At 44.3% G+C, this 17,482-nt stretch overlaps 1 protein-coding gene across 4 annotated transcripts in view; it reads right to left on the bottom strand.

Moving 5' to 3' along the window:
• Positions 1-604: 604 nt before the first annotated feature.
• Positions 605-17,482, bottom strand: part of TMEM151B (transmembrane protein 151B) — a 28,156-nt gene continuing 11,278 nt past the window's right edge. For 3 of the 4 annotated variants that reach the window (XM_081000220.1, XM_081000218.1, XM_081000219.1), the window contains exon 2: positions 605-12,042. In XM_081000220.1, the coding sequence (XP_080856346.1) occupies positions 10,606-12,042 (1,437 nt within the window). In that variant the 3' untranslated portion in view covers positions 605-10,605. The remainder of the gene's footprint in view (positions 12,043-17,482) is intronic. The other variant, XR_013984528.1, reaches the window with a different exon arrangement.

Raw genomic sequence — 17,482 nt, 5'->3', positions numbered from 1 at the left:
CAGTCATAATGACAATGGTGTCAATTTTTAATTGTTCTATATATGAAGAACTGAACTATCACTTATTCACATGCAACACTAATCCAAAACATGGCTTAACATGAAGAAGTTTTAAGATCATTATTTACTTATAAAACCCTAAACTCTGGGCCAAGTTACCTGAAAGACCAACTTCCCCACCATTGCTGGTGAGCACATTAAGATCAACCAACAAATACAGCCTAATTAATCTTGTCATGACCTAATTATTAGTGGGTTTTTGCTGGCACATAGGTGGGCCTTTTCACTGATGTCACTGGAATGTGTTCGATGCCTTCCTTTTCTAAAATTCTCCCAAGTATTCAACCTTGCCTTGTTTAAAAAAACTGCTTACATTTAAAATTAAACTGTTCTGGGGAGGGAGAGGGTGGGTGTGATGTCACCAGTATTAGCTAATCCATGCTGCACAATGCAGTCCACAATCGACTCCCCCAAGATCAACCCTGCAGAGGATTAAGTATATGTAACCAGAATGTGGTGGGTGGGCTTTCAGAAGACAGTGGCTTCTCTTTTGATGGGTCTCTACAAACTCTATGAAGAAAGTCAGCCAGGCACACATCGGACATCGTGAATCATCTGGAACTTTTATTACACCGATTTGGTTTACAATCTTTGTACTTTTGATATTTCCAACAAAAAGGCAACATTGTGATATACCGTTTTACATAGAGAGAGACAAACAGAACTAGATCGTACGGACATATTGAAAAGTAAAAACTGTTCTCAGTGCTCACAGAAAAGTTTTGTCAGAACTGGATTTATCTCCACTGTTGCTCATTGTGGGCAATGGATACAAACGTCCACCATCCATGGCTCTGCTGCCTGCAGTGCCCCTCGGCCAAAGGGGCTTTAGCTGCTTGATGTTTTGGCCGTAATAGATCAGAAAGGATACTTGTGTGAGGTTATCTTGGGTGGCAGCAGCAGCAGCAGCTGTGTTAGAGGTGTCAACAACACCACCCCATAGTCTTTACAAGCTTGTTTCCCCCCTTCCTAATCCATGAGTGGATTGCTCCAGTGGTTTAAACCACAGGGAGTTGCAGCAGCATGAGAAATATGCCCATGGCAGCAACTATAAAATATCCCCCTGAGACATACCTAGAACATCAGATATTTGCCACTGACCACCTAGTTCTTGACCTGAGGCAGGCTGGCTTGTTGAAGTTACAAAATAATTTATTACTTAAATTGCACACTTGAATTAAGAGATCTTTTTAGTCACTCAGGAAAAGGCCCAAGATCCCAAATCAGTCAATCATGGTAAGCACAGCTTCTTGCAATCTATTGGAGATCAGTTTCTTTGGGGTTGTTTTTAATCTGAGAATGAATGTGTATGATGTCTGCAAAGCAGCCTGCCTCCACAGAGTGCAGAGACGATAAAGTAAAATTGACTCTTAATTGTGACTCTAAAACGGGCACCCCCAAACTCGGCCCTCCAGATGTTTTGGGACTGCAACTCCCATGATCCCTAGCTAACAGGACCAGTGGTCAGGGATGATGGGAATTGTAGTCCCAAAGCATCTGGAGGGCTGAGTTTGGGGTGCCTGCTCTAAAACGTGCAACAAATGTCAAATAAAAGCAGTGTGTGTTGAATTGTCCTGATGATGATCTGAGCTAGATAAGGTCACATGGCTGAATGGGTTAGTGCTCCATATGGGTGCTTAAACATAACTAACCAAAAGAATTCCCTAAATTCCCTCCAACAAACTTGTCCTGTGACTTCTCAGGCTATTCAGCTACAGAGTCATTAGCAGACATAAATGAAATAATTATCTGCCCGAGCTTCTCTATCTGAAAAATGGGAATAATAAAAAACTACTTTACAGTGCTGCTGTGAATACTTTAGATTCATAGCCTTGAAGGCTCAGGTTGAGTACCAATTTAAAAGCATACAGAATTTTAAAAGAGAATTTTAAAAACCCACAATATAATTCAATATGACATCCAGTAAATACTGCTAAAGGCTCTCATCTTTGTGCTAACTCCTGAGAGCCAACTGAAACATACAAACCTTAAAACACCTCCAAAACATTCTTAAGCTTTATGCTCTGGTGAATCTCTAGCTCAACACTGATGGGGTGTCACAGGCCAGTATTGTAACATCTGTAAGCTGCTGCCCTACGAGTTGTTCCCAGCTTATTCAGCATTATCTATAAATGGCTGCTCTATAACAAACAGAGAAAAACAAAATGGCTGACACATGCATATTCCCCCCCTCCCCCCGGCTTGGGGAAGCTTTTCTGATCCCAAGAGATGTTGTGAGTCTCAAGAAATGCTGAAAACATAGGCCAACTAGCCAGGTGATCGTTACAAGTCAGAGTTAATTGTCAGCTGCTAACTAGAATGGGTATTCTTCCTTTCCTTTCCAATACTTAGCTTTTCTCTATGTATGGTTCATGGCAGACTTTGCCAACCAGGTGCTCACCTGATGTTTTGGACTACAACTCCCACTAGTCACAGCTAGCACGCAGTGCTGGCTGGAGTTGGTGGGAGTTGTAGTTCAAAACATCTGGAGGGCACCAGTTGGCCAAGACTGATTTTATGGGGTACAACAGGGCTGGGTCATCTTATTGTTGGAGACAGCATCTCCTTGGAGGTAATCTGTTGGAGTCACACGCTAGTACTGGGGGAACCAGAGACAAAAGAGTTCTGGATAAACCAATCCAGAATAAAGACTCTTCTGCTTCAATTTTCATCACAGCTACATCGGACTAAATTCCCTGTGTTCCTTTGGGGCTGATGGGGTTATTTTCAAATAAGTATGTGGAGGATTTATATATTTTTAAACCCAGAACACCCAACAGCTGTTCTGGAGGACAAGAGTAATTCCTTTCTGATTCTAGCGTACTGCACACACATGGCAGAAATCAATTTCTCAGGCATCCAGGGTGGATTCTTTTCCTCAAGCCATGAAAAAGTGAAACAAAAACTGCCAACTTCAATTTTTATCAGATATGACTCCTTCGAATTGTTCTGCAATTACACAAAAAGAGGGAGAAAGATACTCCAAATCAGAACAGGGCAGCTTCAAGAAGTACTGGAAGCAACAGAAAGTAAGGTTTAGGGGCTTCAGGTGATTGCCCACCTGTGCTGCATAGCAAAGCAACAAAGGTAGGGTGAGCTATCAACCTGCCATCCTTCCTCTTCAAGGTGTAGCTTAACAAAGTTGTTTGTTAGCCTTTTCAGACTTTTGAACTCTGAAGATGGGGCAGAAAATGCAAGTCTTCATATGACTCAGGTGGTCTGAAATGTACGTAGTTTCCATATAAAATTGCAAACTCAGCTTCTGCTTTTCTGAACTGAATGCATATGACAGAAGGGCCATTTCCCACGCAATGGCTCCATCTCTTAGCTTTACCTCTAAGTGCAATGACACTGATTTGGGAGGTGCAAAGTTAGTGATGTTAAATGGGTTTCTGGATGCATTACATTTTTATGGCCATTTCCCAATTGTATACTAGTTGTATGTTAGGCTCATTTTCTTGTCTCCATATTATTTAACAGCTGGTATATTCCGAGTAACAACAGGTAGTTTAAGATACAGTGACCAAGGGATAAAATATTGTATGAGCACCAGTCCAGGCGCATTAAGCAACTTTAATCCAATCCTACCTGTTAGTTTGCCTGAGAGGTTTCATTAAGAAGCTCTGCACATAATTATTATTCCTCTCAGCTGCTCCACTCTGTTTATTATAAAGGGAGGCCTCCAATTCTGTCCTGGTGCTTCTTGCAACCTCTCTCTCTCTCTCTCTCTCTCTCTCTCTCTCTCTCTCTCTCTGTGTGTGTGTGTGCTTGTGTGTGACACATTTTTGCTGCTGAAATATGTGTGCATTGACCCACCTTTCTGTACGCCTTGCCTGCTAGGGAGGGAGGTAACACAGGATAGCAGTCATAGGGAGGCGAGGAAGACAAGTGTCCTGTTATGTTTGTCTGTTCACCTACAGACAGCAAAGACCTGCCAGTCATTTCCATGGCAACAAGTTTAAGTGAGGAGAAGCTGCTTCGGCATTTAAATGAATTAGAAAATGAATGAAATGCCATTAAGGTGATGTGGAAGAAAAGGAGTTATTTCTTTGAGAGAGAAAGATTTTTGCATTCAGCTGTGGGAACCCCCTCTCCTCACAGGGTTGTTGTGAGGACAAAATTGGGTATGCTGAATTTTGCTACCTTGGGCTTTTGCTAACCCAGAAATAGTGCTTCAGGTTAAGAACTTTGCTTCAGGATAAGAACAGAAATCGTGCTCCGGTGGCATGGTGGCAGCAGGAGGCCCCATTAGCTAAAATGGTGCTTCAGTTTAAGAACAGTTTCAGGTTAAGAACGGACCTCCGGAATGAATAAAGTACTTAACCCAAGGTACCACTGTAATGGAGATATAAAACACGAAATCAATAGAGATGGCAACTTAAATCAGAAAGAGTAGTTATGATCAGAACTGTGCGCAGCCTGCATCAAATGCACAAACAAACCCAAGTTCTATTATCAGAACAAATAAACCAGAGTAGCAGCTAGTTCTTTAGTTTGGACCTCTACTACCAGGTTGATGATTTGTGTTGCTGTTCTAGAATTGTGACCCAGAAACTGAATTTCTATAAGTGAGCATGTTATTTTATCCGGCAAGGAAGCTTTGGTATTGGATTCTGGCGAAGGTTAAACACTATTCTACCATTTTAGACTCCAGAGCATTACAGATCTCTAACGTATAAAACATATTTTATCTTCACGGTTATGGCACTGTCCCAGTTTGTGGCGAATGTAAAACAGCAGAACGTCCTCTGTTTGTGCAAACCGTAATGATCTCACAGCACCTTTAGCAAAAACAACAGGCAGCATTTCCGTTCACAGGAACGAATAGATGCAGTAAAAGAAATAGGTGGCTCAGAACTCGCACCAAGGCAGAAGATGTTTTGTTTTTTTAATCCAGTGTGTCTGAGGACATTCTATCCTCTGCAAATTCCTAAAATAAATGTCAGCCATGCATGTCTACTTTGCATTGCAACATCCATATGAAATGCCTCCAAGACAACAAATTTAAATTGCTATGCTATGTTGACACCTTGCAAATTCAGTGGAGCTGGACAAAACATTCCAAATGCCGTTTTCCATTAAACTTAAAATATTTTATGAGGGTTTTGTTGAAGCTTTTTCAATCTGCCTAATTCTTTTTGTTGTGGAACCATGAAAGGCTGATGTGGAAAAGCTTTTATATAATTCACATGCACCTCATTGTGCATTCCGCCCCCCCCCCCCCACAGCACCAGGGAAATATTGTTGCTTAGCAAGAGAGAAAAGCAAAACACTAAATCATCTCGTATTATTTTGAAAGGGGACAGAATGCACCTTTTATCACCTGGTCCTATGAATATGCTTCTCTTGCCTCTGGAGACTCATTTGTGCGTCTAGGCCAGCTTTTTAAAATAAATAAATAAGCATTTTTTACCTTGATTGATTAATGGGATGCTGTCCAACATCAGGCCTCATTAGCCATCAGCTGACAGTGCCGCTAGGGATTATTTGAATCGTGTAAGTGATATGGATACTAAATCATCTAGACACATTCTACCTATATTCTCCACCCCCCCTTAAGTGAGCAGCTATGACTGTGGTAGAAACATCTTGCACTGATGAAAAATGACTTTCCAAGTGTACGTGTAGGTTCCCTCCCCCTTCCCTTCATTTTACAAACCAGTATACAAAAATAAAATCACAGTGGGTGATCCATAAAATTACCAGAGTCCCAAGAATGTGTGATTTGATTCAGAAAGAGCATTTCTACTCGTATGCTTAGGGTGGACATTAAAAAAAAAAACTTTTTCAGGCAAAGCAAAAATGTGAAAGTTGTGCTTACAACAGAAATGTGCTTGATAAAAGTGGCACCCACCGAAAAGCAACATGGGATCACAGATCCTCAGCAGTTCCTGGAAGTGTTGTATAGGTGGCTAAATCTTATTTAGTCAGAAGAAACTGTTACTGATTGCAAATTCTCCCCCCTCCCTCCTGCGGGACTCCTTAATGATGCAACTCCACAGGCAATGTGAGCAGAGGAAGAGAAGAGAAAGCTATGAGAAACAGCGACTTGTTTCAGATCTTGGATTGTGGCAAAGCCACATCTTGGCTAGGAAGACCTATCTTTAAGAGATGGCTCAAACCTTCAGAACTGTATTCTTTCTGATGGCACTGGGAAGATTAAATTCATGGGCACAGCACACCTCCTTTCTTCATATAGTGTGGTCACAGACTCCATTGTGGGAGAAGGAAAAACAGAACAGAATGATGAATTAGATTATTGCATCTCCAATGTATATTATTGCTTTCTGCAACTATTCTTTTCTGTAAACCACTTGGGAAGTCCTCCCCCCCTACAATCAAGCAGTATATAAACTTTATGAAATAAACAAATAAATAATGGTGCAACCCTAAGTCCACTTACTTGTGAGTAGGCACCACTGAACACAGTGGTACTTACTTCTGAGTAAGCATACATAGGATCAGGCTACAGGAGAGGATACAGACCATCAGGAAACACATGGTAACCAATTAAAAGCTTGCTGCATGGCACTATTCTGCACTTTTTATACTATAGTATGTGCCTTTGTAATAAAGTATTACAAAACTGGCCTGGTTTCACAGGGGTTTTTCTTTGTGTCACAAAACCATGTTAGCAGCACATTTCTTTCTTGCAATGAAAGATCACTTTCAACACAAGTGAAAAATGAGCAAATATGCATTCTTCACCAGCATTTAGGACTAGGCATGGTAACATGAACTCCGGACAGTCCTGCAAGCTTTTCAAAGATCTACAACATGAAGCAACGCAGTAGCAGGTGCTGCGAAGATATCAGGTGAAGAACACTGAAAAAGTTGCATCATTGTGAAAAAGCCACATTTTTGTGGCAATAGTGGAGGTTATTGTCTCACAAGTTGTACAATTTCAATAGATAATTCAGTGCCCTAACAACAAATTATTCAAGGCAGTCAGCACAGGAAAAACAAATAATTAAAAGAATATACTTCTCTCTTACACGTGCATGCACGCACACCTCTTTAAACAACAAAACTAAGACTACATTCAAACTTCTGAATGTCCATTTTTTTCCAGATTGGTGGGTGGTGCTTGTGACAACTACACTGAGGGGCAGTCAACAAAATGTCCACTAGATGTTGCTGGACTACAACTTCCATCATCCCTCACCGCTGGTCATGCGGAATTGGGCTGATGGGAGTTGTAGTCCAACCACATCTGGAGAGCACCACATCGGCTACCCGACAGTTATTTGTGGGGCCTGCCTGGTGTTTTTACATGAGTAGAATATGTGCTTTTATTTAAAATGCATCTCTGGGTTATTTGTGGGGCATAGGAATTTGTTCATATTTTTTTTCAAAATATAGTCTGGCCCAGCAAAAGGTCTGAGGGACAGTGGACTGGCCTTCTGCTGAAAAAGTTTGCTGACCCCTAAATAGCTTCCCAATGCTGGTAACCCTCTAGATCAGGATGGTCCAACACAGTATGGTGGGGGGGAAAGTCTGGAAAGACAAGGAAAAGTTATGCACTGCCAGACCCAGAAGCCGAACAGAGGAGCAGGGTCAATTGTGCTATTTGGTCAATGAATGAGAAATAATGAGATTAAGACGCAGCTGAGAGAACTCAGGTTACATACGAGGGAACAGGCTGTCACTATAAGAGCAGATCAAGCCATCAAACCTGTTGCCAAATAAATTGTCATCTCAGGCGTAAATAACCTGGAGATCAGACAATACTCTAAAGTGGAATGAATGCGAGGCCGGCCATTCCAGATGCTACACTCTTCAAAAATAATGTTTACGGTCACACAAGAGACATAACAACTGCTGCTTTATGCAAACAGTAGACTTCGATACAGGTTATCTTCATGCTGAGCCTCAGATCCCACATTCATGTATTTTAGCATCCTGACCCTAAATGCCATCACAGTGTCAAGGACTGGCTGGACGATGAGGCGTAGTGGGAGGCACCCGCCAAGGAACCCCCAAGGGAAGTTCCAGAGGAGGATGGCTCAGAGCCTGGGGATTGGTGGTGGAGAGGTCAGAGGGAGACGAGTGGAAGGAGGGGCTGGATGCCGAAGGGGCAACAGGGTTTAGTGAGCAGGAAGAGCCAATGACCAGAGCAGTTCAGACTCCGAGGCTGAAGCAGAGGAGAGGGGGCAAGAAGCTGCTGAAGAATCCCAGGAACCTCCCTCTCCTGCTGTGACAAGCTCCCCTCCCTGCTGGTCTCCAAGAACAGAGGCCAGAGGTAGGTAGGCACAGTTTGAGACTGCTTGGGAAACATACGGGAGAGGAGGAGTCTTAGAAAGGGTAGAATGCAGGGACCTTCAGTCCTGGCATCTGCTCTATGGGGGCAAGACCTACAGGGAAGTGTTGCTGAATTTTATGCCATTTCCTTGAATAATTAGTTAACTTCACTGATAACTGTCTCTGCTTCTTCGTGCTGACCTGCATCTGACACCAGGCTTAATACACAGGTGTATTTCCCTGCAAGCAACTATGTTCAAAACAGCCAGTTTTCTCTCACACTTCCCCTTTCCTATTTTACTGAATATCCAGCTTGAATAACAGTTCCGGAAAACTCAAGTTTTGTGCAAATTAATCCTATATTATAAGGGCACTACAGTCTCCACTGCGCCTCCTTGTCCAAAAGGAAACACAGACCCTGGTAAGCACATCAGGTACCCCTGGAATCTTGCACCACTTGTGGAAATTGGGGTGATGTGTTTCAATATTATACCAAAATTACTCAAAAGTGCAGAGGCATTATTTGCTAGATGAAGTAATGTAACACAAAATGCAAATAAGCCAGAATGTGAGCAAAACTCTATTTTTAAAAGCAAGTTCAGCATGATAGAGTTCTGAGATCAGTGCCTATCTTTCTTATGCTAAATAATGTCAGAGTAGAAAATGAAAGGAACAGTTGTTCTCCTCCAGTGAAGAAGGAATTGATCTGCCTGCTAATGCCCTGCTATAGACAGGACTTAATCTCACTGGAATGCAAAAGGATCCATTTGCATGTTTCTGTTCTTTGACTAACACTGCAATCCTGTATGTGTCTACCCAGAAGGAAGTCCCATTGAATGTAATGAGGCTTATCCCAGGTACTGTGCATAGGATTGTGTTGTTTGTATTGTCAAGGGTTTGGATGGTTCCAGGAACCTCAGAAAACTATTTAGTGGTTCCTTATACTGTCCATTAATTTAGGAGGGTGGGACACTCAGTAACGAAAGTGTCTTACCATTACAAAGGAGCTCAAAACTCCTTGGAGCCTCCTGTCTTAAGGGATATGAATTATAACAAGTTACTTCTCTTGCTATTGCCTCATTCTTCCACCAGAAAGAAAGCAGGTTTCAGGAATCTCTCTCACTCTCACATATACACACTTTCTCAAACACAATTTCTCTTTTATGCTCTGTATAACTGTCTCCTTTCACATTCCAGAGAACACCATCAAGCAGACAAGCTTGACTTTAAGTAAAATTCAGCCTTGCACAAGCACACCACCCCTCTGCCTTACACACCAACCTTCTCCTGTATGAATAGATAAACTGCAGCTGAACCTCTCAGAACCTCCCTTGATACCAGACTTCCTCCCTGCCTGCGTTCATTACAACACATTTTCATTCACTTCAGAGCTCCCAGCTTCCCAGTTCATCCTCACCTCCCCATGACATCTCTCCCAACACCAGCAGATGCCTAGCAAATGCAACTGCTTTCCTTTGTGTACTGGCCCTTCTTCTGGGTTCGGAAAGAAGACTGCATTCTATTAAAAGTGTGGGGTTTCCTTTGCAAATTCCCTGTTCATTTCTGCTTTCTGCTACCACAATGAAGTAAGTACTTTGAATGCTTTGAGCTTTACCTATGGGATGCTGATTCTCAGACGTGAAACATCAAGGCTTTCCAAGGAGACATCCTAAGATCTCACATCCCCAGCAGCTGAGAACAGCGTAACAGTCGGAGCATGGTTTAGAAAAAGGAAGGCGGCCTGGCTTGTAGTTGCTTCTCAGTTATTTCTCAGCTCCTTTTGCCTGGGAAACCAGTGCAGTTAATTGCCTTGCTTCTGAAGGAAACATGCTACACTGCCATGAATTCAACTGCCAAAGTGTGTGACTCTACAAAGATTGGATGATGTCCCCTCCCCACAATAATAATCATAATTATGGGGCAGGGACTGCTCCTGCTAGACAGATATTGTCAAGGTGGCCTGGTTAGCTAGAGGCTAGGAAGAAAGACACACACACCCAATACTTGGGCTGTTACTGCCCTTCCCTTTAGATTTTTTTTGTTTTTTGCATGTGGCTGTCAGTGTTTGGTTCTGTGCAGTAGTTTTGATGGTGGTGTTAGCTGCCCACCTCACATCAAAGCCATTACAGAGCCAGAACGGAGCTCAGGAGCTGTTGAGTCCTTTGTGGGATGATAAGAGGGAGCCATTCTCTCTGATTCACATGGGATGTGTTGGGACCTCTCTTTTTATCTGCTCCCCCCAAAAAAAGAACACCTCCCCTATCTGGGCACATGGCACTTCTCCTGTAGGTACTTTTCATGCCCTCACAGCGAGGTCTCCACGCAGGACCCATTCCGATGGAGATGGCGGTGGTCGTGGTTGAGGCAGCCCTCGTTTCGGTGCACGATGAGGATGGGGAAGTAGAGGGCGTCCTGGTAAGGAGGAGGGTCTTCCTCCTCCACCGTGACTTGGCTGGACAGGCGGGTCTGTTCAGTTGGGCAGCTCTGCTCGTTCAGGCTCCCACTCCGGCTCTGCCAAAGGCAGCTGCGCCGTGAGCCATAGAGGCGGCTCAGTGAGAAGCGGCTGCTGCTGAAGGGGATTCTGGGGCTGCCGTTGCAGATGCTGAGGGCGCTGCGGGAGAAGATGGAAGAACTGCTTATAGTCCTGTGACACTGCTCACAGTTCTGTCTGTAGCTCCCATAGCGGCAGGAGGAGTAGGTAGTGCAGCTAGACAGTCCCACCAAGTCCATGAGGACAGCCTCAGAGTAGCTGGGCACCAGCTGCTGGTTGGACCGGATATGCCACTCCAGCTCAGTGCTGTCCACCGTGTTGACCCGGGGCATCCTCCGGCAGAAAGGGCGCTCTTCAGCCGGTGTTACTGCCACATAATCAAACCCAAAGAGTTTCTCTACATGGTAATGGACGTAGGAAGTGCGGAACTCATTCAAGACCCGCAAGGGCCAAGACAAAGTCAAGAGAGCAGCAACCCAGAAGACATAGTGGGAGACGTACCAAGGTAGGTTGTCTGGGTCTGAGAAGGCCACCATGTACTCTTTGAAGTCCACATTCTTAAGATGCATGCCTTCCCTTGCCTCCATATAGTCATCCAGTCCCTCGTTCTCTGTGAAGAAGCGAGCCCTCTGGGTCAGATAGGAGTTCTCAGATTCCACGTTGGCAAAGCTGAAGCACTTGGTGAAGCGGAGCCGGGTGGCCGGGAAGTTCTCCAGATCAATCAGGTCCTTCGAGATGTCCTTCACCCCGCAATTGGAGTAGTCAAACTCTGCTTCTGCCACGTGGGTGTTGACCCTTTCATGGTACACTTGGGTGGTGGTATACGCGTCTCCATTGCGGTAGCGGGTGACTTGGCGAGTCCTCCTGACGTAGTGGTAGCTGATGGCTTTCCACCAGATGCAGGGGGTGGCCTGCTGCATCCTCTGGACGCGCTCGTGAACGCTCTCCACGTCCACCTTGTACTGGAGCTCATTGCGGGTGTAGCAGTGCCAGCATTCCACCAGGTAGACCACGTAGAGCATCACCAGGAAGGCCAAGGGGATGTAGACGTAGCCATTGGAGCAGGGGCTGTCATGGTACATCATGGACTTTCCCTTGTAGGCGCTGTCAAAGGTCAGCCGGGTCACCTTCGTCACATGGCACCAGGTCATGGCTCCCATGCAGCCGTACATGAGGAGGGAGAGCACCAGGCACTTCCAGTGTGACTCCCTACAGAGCGACTTGCTGAGCGACTGCTTCACAGGCCGTTGCTTTTCCAGGGCGGGGGAAAGAGAGAACAGAAAGAGAAATTACTATACAGTGAAGGGAAAGAAGAATTGCCACAGAGCTGCACCGGCGCCTTGATTAGCATTGGCAACTAACCAGCTAGAGAAGAAGTCACAGATGGGCATCCCCAGAGGCATGAAATCTCACTTAAAGGCTACTCCTCTCATTTGGCAGGCGAGAGAAGGAGGCCTGCCTCATGTGTCATCATTTCCTAGGACCCATATAGTATGTCCTCCAGTTGTTGTAATAAGAAACCTGTACCCACTTCTTGCCATCCTTGGGCTGCCACTGCACATTCCCCTCAAAGGTGCTCATGAAATGTGGCCTTGGGGCATGTTGACCTGGTCTGGAAGCTACGATTCTCTTCGAATCTGAATGGAGCAGCTGGATGACTGTTCCATTATTTAACTCATACTACAACACAGGATGGGAAAGATTGCCCCATTCTTCTCCCTCTCTCCCTTCAGACATTTTCCATCATTTGAAGTCTTTCTTGAAAAATGGGAATGCTGCTTGCAATCCACTGCCACTCCTTGCTGCAACTGCAGGCCAGCCAGCTACCTCCTTGTCCAGTGATATCTACTCAAGAGTCAGTAACAAAAATTAATGCTGATGGGATCCATTATGTTCACCTGACAGACCTAGTTATGGCTCCTTGCCCTTCTATGAGAGGAAGGCAGTCAGGTGAGTATTAAGCACACATATTTCTGTATCACCTACAACAGAGGCAAAATCAACATAGCCAAGCTCTTTGGGCTCACACATACCTCCAGTCTAGGATACATTTTGAAAGCATTTCTTTATGCATTCATCCACTTGATCATGCACACAATAAAGGCACTGGAATCTCACACTAAGAGAAGATAATTGCTTGCAATGTTCCATCATTCTCCAGTGCCTGATGTTCCTGGTCCCAGCTGCCTGTACAGAGACAGGAAGGGAAGCTCCCCTTTACCATACTCAGGGTACTGGGAACCCCTGCTAAGTATAGAGGGATGATCTCGATGCACAAATGCAGGAGGTGCATGCCCTATGACTAGGAGATGAGAGACCTGTAATCAAATGCTTCTGGGACTCTGTTTACACTGTTCCTGGAAAGTGAAAGAAGGCTGAGAATGTTTATATCCATGCCCTTTATTCTGCCCAGTACAACCCCGTGTTATTTTCTAGTATTGGGGATATCTGAAGAGATGAACTGAAGACTCTCTCCAGAGACAGCTAATGCGTTACCCACCAGAAAATTTGGACTACAGTTCCCATGAGCCCCAGCCAGCATGGCCAATGGTCAGAGAAGATGGGAGTTGCAATCCAAAACATTTGGATTATATCTCCAGTACTTTTTTTCGAAGAAAAATGAGATGTTGGTACTCCTATCTTGATAAAAGTGCTTTGGCAACAGCACAAAATGGCCACCATGGGCATCAAAAAGAGGGGATGGTACTTTATACTGGTGAGTACTGTCCCCTCAAAAGAGCTCCCAACCTTTGTACCTTAGATGGGTGCAAATCATGCCCTTTAAACTCACAATGTTCCAGTGGTATAAATAATTCCTGATGCTACAGGTCAAATTCCTGCACTTGCATTTCTACCACATCTTCAATCCTGGATGGGTGAAACAGTAAAGATGTGGTTACAAATAAAATAAAACTGATTTGTTTTCAGCACCATCCATGCGCTGCTTATAGAATTGCAGGTGACTGAAATGGAAATGCATTTACAAACCGCAGTTTCTCTCCTGCTTCAAAGCTGCTTGTTCTATTTTTGTATATCTCACATTTTCTGAGAGTGACTCTAGACTAGCCAGCCCTGATGTATAAATCTTCCATGTTAACAGGATGCAAGAAGCAGCCTTCTCATTGGCATGGTTGTCATCTTCAGGGTTATTAGCCAGATTTCTCTAGAAGGAGCTGTTCGTATTTATATTAAAGGATGAAACATTCCAAAACACAAAATATAAATCTGCTTTTATACCCTTGATTTCCTGTGGGAGGGGAGAGACAGACATCAAAAAGCATGTCTCCATATATTTTTCACTGTAGTATTTTAAACTGAGTCATTCAAATGAACACCCCTGACTCTGACCACCCTTTTTCTGCAGACGTCTGCATTCCTATGGGGCTAATCTATGTGGAAGGGGCAGCAGGTAAGTGGCACAGAAGTGGGTGGGACCACCCTGTTTCTCTCATACACTTTCTCACACGCCATCTCCCCCCCCCCCCCACACCTAGCTGGCTGCTGAGAAAGGGACAAATAGCTCTTCTCAGAGGTCTGGACGGCTTGCCTGTAAGGGGCTTTTGAAATTAGGTCCACACCATGGTATTTGACATTTTCGTTCATTAAAGCATTTTTAGAGTGACCTTCATCTAATGGTCTCAGGGCAGAGTACATCCCTAAAAGCATAATGTCATGAAAATACACAAACAATCCCAATAAAATAGTTAAGACACCAATTTCTACACCCACAGAACGAGGTCGGGAAATTCATGCACAGGGCTGGCTAGAGTTACCTAAACAGAAACCAACAAAAGCCACAGCAAACAAATAAATGAGTTTTAAGCTGGCACTGAAAAGAATGGAGTGTTGGCATCAACTGTACCTCTAAAGAGTGAATGTCCAAGAGATGGGGCTTCACCACAGAGAAAAGTGTGGGAAGTCTGAGAGGCAAGAGTAAAGGATGGGGACATCTACTGAGAAACTGCAGCTGCTGGACCTCCCTGAAGCACTATAAATCTGCCCAGAAGTATAACAAAAACCTGAGAACATCACAACACACAACATGATGGTACATTTCATCTCTTGGACTCAGAAATGCCTAGCATTTTCTTTTAATTTTTCCATATGTACTGTGAATCCAAAAATGATTGTGAAAGCAGAGGGCGGGGAGGTATCTCTTTTACTGCAATGTATTTTGTACTTTGGTTATATACCGTATTTTTTGCACCATAACACTCACTTTTTTCCTCCTAGAAAGTAAGAGGAAATGTCTGTGCGTGTTATGGAGGGAATGCCTACGGGTGGCGGGGGGGGGATCTGCTGCAGTCGTGAGCAGAGGATCCATGGTTCCCCTTCCCTTCCTTCCCTCCTCCGTGTCTCACTTTGAAACAGCAAAGCAGGAGAAGAGCCGCTGAGTTGGGAGGAAAGAGGGACAGAGAGCCTGCTTGCTTTAAAGGAGCAAAGTGGGAGAGGAGAGGAGCCGCTTACACGAGTGTAAGCGGCTCCTGTCCGGTTGGTTCCTTTAAAGCAAGCAGGCTCTTGTCCCTCTCTCCTCCCCACTCAGCTCGCTAAATAGCAGCAAAGTTTTTCAGCTCGCTAAGCCGGGGATGAGCGGGGAGGAGGGAGAAAAGCAGAGCCTGCTTGCTTTAAAGGACCAAAGTGGGAGTGGAGAGGAGCCTTCTCCCCTTATATGCCTCTTCTTCATTATTAGCAGCATCCTTCTCCACCCACCCCACGCATGCTTCTTCTCCCCTTAAACCCCTCTTCTGCATTATTAGCAGCATCCTTCTCCTTGTCCCTTGAGTGCTTTTCCTTCCCTCCCCACTTAAAACATGGTTACAAAGCACGGATCAACATGGATCCTCAGGATTTTTGCACTGGGTCACCCCAAATGCACCATCAGATCACATAACATGTCCATGGCTACATCTTGCACCAAAACAATCACACACCCACTGTTGCCTGGGGCAGCAGTGGTGCAAAAACGTGGTTCCAAAGCATGGATCCACATGGATCCTCAGGATTTTTGCATTGGGCTACTCCAAACTCACTGTCAGATCACATGTCTGTGGCCACAGCATGAACCACAAAAATCATACATCCACTGTTTCGTTTAGAATATTTTTTTTCTTGTTTTCCTCGTCTAAAAACTACATGCGTGTTATGGTCGGGTGCGTGTTATAGAGCGAAAAATACGGGTATATATATTTTTTTAAGCAAGAAGGGCCTCTGTAAGGTGGCTGGAGGAATGCGATCAATGCTGAGAACATCTGTTCTACTGTTGTAAGGCTGGGGGCTACACCTGAGAGGGTTAGTGGGGCAAGATTTGAGTGTAAATGTTTCATATTAGTTCCTTTTATTAGGCAGTTTGCTCTTGACAGCTGGGCCTTCTTTAAGTCTTTTTGAAGCAAAAGCAGGTCTTCTTCCCCAGTACCTTAGAGTGATGTAATCTAGATAACAATGAAAGGACACATAACAGCTTTCAAGTGAGACACAGAGAAATGAGTTTCCATGCTCTGCAAGTTCAAGGAAAGAGCCTCTCTCTGGAGATCTGATGTTAGGCTGTCTGTTGGGAATATTATTTTAAGCCGTGCTTCTATCCAACAGAAAGACAGGAGACCTAATAATAATAATAATAATAATAATAATAATAATATAAACACTCTGTTTCCCCGGGTCTCCAAATTTCTAGTTGTGTTCAGTTGTGTTTTTTTTTATTTTTTGTTTGTTAAGAATGGAAAGTATCTAGTGCTTCTTAGCAAGCCGGATTGCCAGGTGTTGAGACCATCATTAACCCTCCATATCAACACAAAATAAGATCAGCCTCTTGGGTTGAGTTAATTATGTCTCCAAGCAACATCCCGCTCCCAGAAAGCAAGTGGTTGGCTCTGTGTCAGATGGGGACTTTCTTCACACCAGAAAGAGCACCGAGAGAACGAAGCAGATGGAAAAGGCGAAAGAGCACATCATTCGAGTGGCTGAGCAGATCTGTGCTGAGCATTCCTGGCTGGCTCAGGCCATCTACAGTACCAAATCTAGCCTACCGATTTAGAACAGTAAACACAGCTAGGTTTGGCTACTCCTCTCAATCACAACTGGATGCCAAGCAAAAGTGCTACTGTCTTCCTTGGGCTTTCCTGATTCTACTGCCCTGCTCCTGTGTTTATGAGGGCAGTGACCGCTCTCCAGTTTGGGGTTTCCCATCTGTATTCCAGGAGAAGCACAACTGGGAGACTACAGCTGCTGGTACATTCTTGCTGGAAGCTTCACATTTTTTCCAACCCTTGTTGCAAGAGTCAGTGTGGCGTAGTGGTTAGAATGTTGGACTAGAACCTGAGAGAGAGAAGGGTTTGAATCCCCACTTAGCCACTGGGTGACCTTGGGCCAGTCACTATCTCTTAGCTTAACCTGCCTCACAGTGCTGTTGTGAGGATAAACTGGGAAGGAGAACCATGCACCCCCACCTTGAGATCCTTGGAAGATAAAGGTGGTATATAAATAAATGTAATAAATAAGTAATAATAATAACAAAAAGAATGGTCTGATCCACAATAAACATTCCCTAATACCCTTGTCTGCCTGGCTCAGAACTGCACCTGATTTCTTAGCACTGAAACAGATCAATGCAACAACCCACCCCTGACATAATAAGCACAGGCATGGTAAAGTTAAAACCTCCAGCAGAGAGATTAACAAATCATGAAGTAGGTA

The sequence above is a fragment of the Podarcis pityusensis genome, assembly GCF_964106645.2.
Source record: "Podarcis pityusensis genome assembly, chromosome: 3".
Lineage (NCBI taxonomy): Eukaryota > Metazoa > Chordata > Lepidosauria > Squamata > Lacertidae > Podarcis > Podarcis pityusensis.
The sequence above is the reverse complement of the archived record's forward strand: the minus strand, read 5'-3'. Positions and strand labels throughout refer to the sequence as shown.